Raw genomic sequence first — 6,897 nt, 5'->3', positions numbered from 1 at the left:
TTGATTACAAATCGGATAACCATCCTCGGGTGCGTTCGGCGGGTCTCTGAAATAGTCCCACACTGCTGATTTTAGTTTAGCCTTTTTTTAGGTGGACGGAGATTTGTTTAGTCTGATGCACTTTCTGCCGTTCTCACCGCTGTGTGCTGAGTAGCTGAAGCGGAGCAGAGTTACGCATGCGCGGGTGAGTTTCTCCGCTGGCTTGCGTTTACCGGTAATAAGCAAACACACACGGTATGATAACCGTGCATTTTAATACCATGGTATACCGTGAAACCGGTTACCGCTGCAACCCTAGAAGAGTGTTAGTAAGGTGTAAAGTGTTAGAGAACCTATGAAGCTTGGAAATTTGATTCAGCTGACAGTTCTGAATTACAGCTGGTGACATGCCTCAGGCCTGATTTGCTAAAACCAAGCTTTATGAAGTTATGAAGGACAAGTAGAAGGTGTACTGTAGCTGTACATTAGCAGCTGCTGAAAAAATCCTGTTTTACACTAACATGCCAACAGTCATGAGATATCAGTTTGTTTATTGATAAGGAATTTACTTCAAGGGACTGCATGGGAACAATATTACAGTATTTAATATTCTTCGATCCACAGTGTCACAGATGTACCAGAAATATCCCAACGTAATACCCCAAAAACAGCTCAGGCTTAGGCCAACTCAGTGGGTGGTAAAGATGGTGACCGACAGTGTCTGGCTACAATCATCCATGTGAAAAGAGTAGAAGCAACTCAGAAATCACATCAACATTTAGTGCAGGACATCCCCCACACATTTCCTACAGGTCAGGACTGTGTGCTTTAGCTTCTGTGGGACATGGCAAAAGTCATGGAATGTAATACACAACAGTCGTATCCCGTGACTTTTGGAATGTAAGTATATGTTTATGTAGCGACAAAAACTGTTTTCTTGTTTGGTGCCCGAACCATAAACCAGACATTTTACTGTGGGATCACAGTTTGAGGTAAATTAGTAGAAAGATCCATGTGTAATAAATATGAAAACTATTATTATAGTAATTATAGATACTTTCATATCTATAATTCATGTTTTTATGCTATATATACTTTACTCTGGTCAGTCACAAACACTAAAGCACATTCTCCTCACATTCTGTTCTGAGCAGAAGCTAAAAGACATGTTTGTTTTTCTAGGCTGCCGAGAGCTAAGCACCTGCTGAACGTGGTGAATGAGAATTTTGGTACGCTGGCGTTTTGTCGCCGCTGGCTGGACCGGCTCGGGGAGAGTAAATACCTAATGGCTCTGAAGAACCTGTGTGACCTTGGCATCATCGACCCGTACCCACCGCTCTGTGATGCCAAGGGCTCCTATACCGCACAGTTTGAACACACCATCCTACTCAGGCCCACCTGCAAAGAGGTAGTGAGCCGGGGCGATGACTACTGAGGCACACTGAGGGAAAATCACAAAGCAGGATCTTTACCCTGGTAACTTAAGCCTGTTTAAAACAAGTCATTTATATAAGATGCTCCTCGCTTATGTTATCCAGCTAAACTGCGAAATCCTGCTTTGTGATATAATTCCATGGCTTCTCAAGAAAATAAGTAAAAGTAAAGAGTCACTGCTTGTCAAACGTTTGGGGACATCTAGCTTCCTGTTAAAAAAAGATACATAATACCCAACATTTTAGTTACGTGCTCTTATATCTGCATAACTTCCACATTTGTTTTATTCATAGTTAAAATAAAAGTTGTAATAAGCATTTAAAGGGATTAATTAATTAATTCGTCAGTTTGAAATAATTTAACACATCACTAGAGTATGTGCAATTCACTACAGACATTTTATTGTGGTATTCTTTTCTTGGAATTTGGCGCCACCTGCTGGCAATGTTCTTTATGTACTTTAAAGAATGTGCCTGGGTTTATGATGCAATCTTTGTCTGTTTCATAGTGTTGTTCGGTTGATCAGTAGTATAATAATTTTAACAATTTTTGTTTTCAACAGTTGTCTAATTAAGAAACCTGTCAAAGGTCTGCTGTTTTAATGACGTGAAACATGACCAAAATATTAAATATTATACATATTTGTAATGTTGGTAACATTTTATAATACTGTTCTATAGTTAATAGGTAACTATGCAGGAACTAAGCAGGAACTAATGAATAGTGCTGCAGTAACACCTAAATCTCTTCTATCAACTACCAGGGAGTACTAAGTAATTAATCAGTAGGTAGTACTGAACTGAACTGAATGATTACAGTAATTTTACTATTAATTCAACATTAATTATCTCGACACCACAAATCTTTAACTACTCACTATTTATGTCTCCTTTATAGTAACTACTCATTAATTATAGCTCACATCAACATCAACTGCTCAGCTGAAATCTCTTACATGCCACTTACAGATCTATTATTCCTGCATAGATATGGAACAGTATTATAAAGTGTTGCTGTTATGTTTAACAAAAAGGCATTTTTACTTATTGAGCAGAGTAACAACAAGCAAATTCATGACTTTAAAAGATGTAAGGTGTCCCCAAACATTTGATGGATAGTGTAAAAATGTACAAACCAACTTTAAACCAGTTGGAACCTTATAGCAGGAAATACTGGGCTATGTCTGAGGTCTCCTGCAATTTTTTGCATGAAAGCTGTATGAATTCTTTAACTATGCAGAGGATAAGCTAACTTCTAGCTGCTGTCCTGGGCCTGATTTTCCCAAATACACTGTAGACAGAAAACTTCTCTTAAACAATGAGATGAATTAAAAGGAATAAATCATGATTTTAAAATTAAAATATTTATTCTTTAACACATCTGAGGGTTGTGTTTAATTATTGAAAAGATGAATTTAGTTGCCCTTATTATCTGGACTCTACCTATTGAAATATCTAAGAAAACTTAATGACTTCAAACTCATTTACAGTCACAGTATTTTGGCTGTTACTAAATTTTATTGGTAAGCATGTATGTTGTGTACATGTATGTATTTCTGTGTACCTCAATTATATTTGTCAAATAAGCAATAACTGTATATGTCATGTATAAATTTGTATAAAGTGAGATAAATATATACATAAATATTTAAGCAGTGAATTTTGGACAGAAATTTATTTTAATGGATTTTAAAATGAAGAAATTAAGATGTGACTGAAGAAAGTGCAGACTTTCAGTTTTAATATAAAACCAATTTTCGCTGCAAAATAAACCGTTTCAGTATTGGTATCACAATGTGCTCATGTTCAGTGCACATATTTTTAATTTTTATCCATTTTTACTTTTCAGAATATTTGCTCTCATAATTTATTTTACTTCAACATGGAGCATATTATTAATATCATCACACGTTGTATCACTTGTTTTTTTTTTTTTAGTATTTCTGTCACACAACCCTTAAAAATTGATTACTTAGATTGAAAAACAATGAGAAATTTCTTTAACATAAATCAGCTTTGGAAAATCAGGCCCCACTTAGACCTATTTTGTACCTAAATACAAAACAAAAGAGATACTAGTAGACAGCAACTCTTAGTCCAAATTTCCCTGCTCTTACATGCCTAATTCAGCTAATGAAGGGCTTCATGATTACTTGATTCGTTGGATCGGGTGTGTTAAAGCAGAGATAATATAATGTGACTGAAAAGCACTGCTGCTCTCTAATTCTACTCTGTGCCTAGCAAAGAGAAATTATAAAAAAATGAGCATTTAAAAATTAAGAGTATGGCTGTTTAGCTTCACATAGCATGAGGATGACTGCAAAAGTATAATAAAAATACCAAAAATGTTATGCATTATGCTTCTGAAACATAGTGTATTTTCATAATTGTATATGAAGCATTTGACTTGTAGAATCCATATACCATTTTAAACTCCCTGATTTTTTCTGTAAATTAAATACCTATACCATTTACCAGATCTGTGCATGTTTTCATTACATTTCTTTTTTGACAGTCAAGTATTTCATACTTTTATCTGCAAACCAAATGAGGATACTTGAATTAGTTTGATTGATGGATTAGCAGCCATTAATCAAACAGGTATTATTTTATGTGCTTTTATTATGCCGTGTTTTTTGAGGAGAAAATATATTTTCCATCCTAAAATGTTCTCATTTTAGATCAGATTCCTAGAAATGCTCAGATATCATACTGTATATTTCTAATATTATAGTATGTCTGATTTATTTACTTATTTATTTTGCATTTACAAAACATAGTCCCTAATGTTGCGTAATGTGCAATATTATTTACATTAAGAACTTCCTCCAGAATGAGCTGAACATGAACATATTACTGTATGGTCTTTTTAAAATGGGAAAGTTCACCCATTTTTCATAATTTGTACAGAGTTTAATCATTGGGATATGATTAAACCATTTATAATAGTTTAATGTGAAATGGTTAACTGTAAAAATACTTGCTCTCATATACGTCATAACAGAGGTGGTGAATAAATGGAACCCTCGGTGAACTGAAGTGTTTTCTGAAATTCATGTGTAATGTTGATAATGGTTTAATAGTGGTAAATTGTGAATGACTGAATGACTTCAGTTTTGTAAAAAAATCTTTTTTTTCTTTGGCGAGGAGTTGATTTTGATTTGATTTGAAGAAAAATCCCAATGACATAAAACAAATTAAATATATATTTAAACAGTGGTGTCTAAACATGCACTGAGAGTTTAACACCGGACAAACAAGTCTATAACTCTGCTAAAAAAAATCTGGTCAGTGTAATGTTTACCTGTTATTATTTTGTTTCCCCCATTTCATAGTCAAGTAGAAAATATGACTTTTTACCATTTTCCCCTGAAAGTTTTTTTTATGGTCCTCATGATCTGAAATACAGCAGGGAAAAAGATTTCTATTCAGTTTCCTGCATTTTGTCACACAAATCTGATGGTAAAATTATTTTGTCCTCATTTTTACTGACATTCAGATTGTGATGAGCATAAATAAAAGAAAAATCTAATTTGGAAAAATTGATTTAAAAAATATTTAGCCAAATGAAAAAAAAATTGTTAAGTTTTACACCCAATTTTAATTTTAGTTCTAGTTAATTTTTTGTCCTGATTTTGAATTGATAAACATTATACTGACCCTTTTATATGGGGTAAAACAGATGGTGAAAACTTGTCCAGCTTAACCCAGGTTAACCAGCTCTTAACCAGTATAGTGTATTTTGAATTTATTAGGGTAATGCTGGTCAACCATACTCATACAGGTTGTTAACTATGAAATTATTATTGCACCAATAAGATTTTAATTTGAAATTTGTGAATTTGAAGTAGTTTTCCTTAAAATGAATTTGAATAGAAAATTCTGATGCTAAATTATTTCTGTTAACTTGAACTGTACAATTTAAAAGTGCATTTGAGACTTCACATTTAATTAGATTTTATTAGGAAAAAGCTAAACTGAGATTGTATTCTCTGAACTAAATGTAAATTCAAACTGTAGTAATCACATGTAATACAAGGTCTAGTTAAACATCAATCTTCTATATTCAAATTCCTGTTAAGGTAAATAATTGAAATTCGGCTGGAGCAAAAATCTTTAGCTTGTTTAGCTTGTGTTTAGCTTGGTGAGGTTGGTCCGGTTTTGTAGACGAGCTGAACCACAAACTCATTTAAAGACATATCTCCTTTCTCAAATAGCAAAAGGACGTTGAATTAACGTTCATTGTTCCATTATAAATGCATCTCAGAATTAATGTATTCATGCACATTAATTTTATGTTGATTCAAAGTTATGGTTTTACTTTAACTTTGGTTAACTTTACTCACAGTACCAGTCAGAAGTTTGGACCTTAAATGCAGTGGGTTTTATTTATAAAATTATTGTAATTTTATGATATGGCACTATCATCATCAATCTTAAATGATGTAATGAAACCAAAAATAATGTTTAATGTTCAATGTTCTTTGGTATAAGGGATGCCATTTAAGTGCTAATGTTTAACACCTTAACCAGCTTATGCTGGCTGCGCTGGATTTCTCTACAGGACGAATGAGCTCATGTTTAAAATCTGCACAGTAATTGATTATGGTTGAAAAATCTTTAGAATTTAAAAAAAAGTTAATCATGTTTAAAGGCATGTTTTTTGTCTGAAGTTCACTTCTTTGGTGCTAACACAGGAGCAACAAAGCTAATGCAGCTAACTAACTAAGGAAACATGCTTTTCTGAATTGCTAAGCTAACTAGTGCACAAGCTAAGAGGTTAACTTCACACACAGACTGTATTTTAGGGGGGATTTGTGCTCATTTAATTTCATAACAGTTAATCTCTTGAAAGACAGTGATGTCACAGTGGCTGCCCGTGCCTATAAAGTAAACTGAGCTGCTTGTCATTATACTGAAAACAGCAATAAAGTCTTTAGACTTTGGATTTATGATCCCCTCCTCTTGCCCCGCTGGTGCTATTTTCTCAAGACAGCAATATAAGGGGTTTCAGAATAATATTATATCATTATTGATAGATAATAATAGCTTAAAACACAATAAAGATTACTGCAGTAGTAGGCCTAGTAGTGCAGCATTGGATCCTGGCAGAAATGAATATGATAATGCACTGATATATTTATCCTTTGTTCCATTGTACCATGCCTTAGATAGAATAGGACATAATGTTCATAAACTTCCTGTTAAACTTGTTTAACATGTTTTCCTGCAAATTTGTTTACTGTAAAATGTAATAAATGTAAAACATGCAGATACAGAAACATATAAGCTGTGATTGGTATCTCTGTTCATGGTTATCTTTTGTTTGCACCCTTAAAGGGACACTCTGGCCAAAATACAAAAAAAATTAACTATTGTTTTAGCTGTTGTAAACATTCCTAATCACAAGCTACATCTGTGTCACAGTTGTCACTAAAGATAAAACATTTCTGAAAATACTGTCCATAATATCATGTTCAACTGT

At 33.5% G+C, this 6,897-nt stretch overlaps 1 protein-coding gene across 2 annotated transcripts in view; it reads left to right on the top strand.

Annotated features, from left to right (window-relative positions):
- The window catches only part of metap2a (methionyl aminopeptidase 2a), a 17,275-nt gene extending 13,389 nt beyond the window's left edge, over positions 1-3,886 (top strand). For both annotated transcript variants that reach the window (XM_022671370.2, XM_022671369.2), the window contains one exon: positions 1,162-3,886. In XM_022671370.2, coding sequence (XP_022527091.1) covers positions 1,162-1,414 — 253 coding nt within the window. In that variant the 3' untranslated portion in view covers positions 1,415-3,886. The remainder of the gene's footprint in view (positions 1-1,161) is intronic.
- The last annotated feature ends 3,011 nt before the right edge of the window (positions 3,887-6,897 follow it).

This window comes from Astyanax mexicanus, chromosome 2 (genome assembly GCF_023375975.1).
Source record: "Astyanax mexicanus isolate ESR-SI-001 chromosome 2, AstMex3_surface, whole genome shotgun sequence".
NCBI classification, from domain to species: Eukaryota; Metazoa; Chordata; class Actinopteri; order Characiformes; family Acestrorhamphidae; genus Astyanax; species Astyanax mexicanus.
Note: the sequence above shows the minus strand (reverse complement) of the source record. Positions and strands in the feature narration are given on the sequence as shown.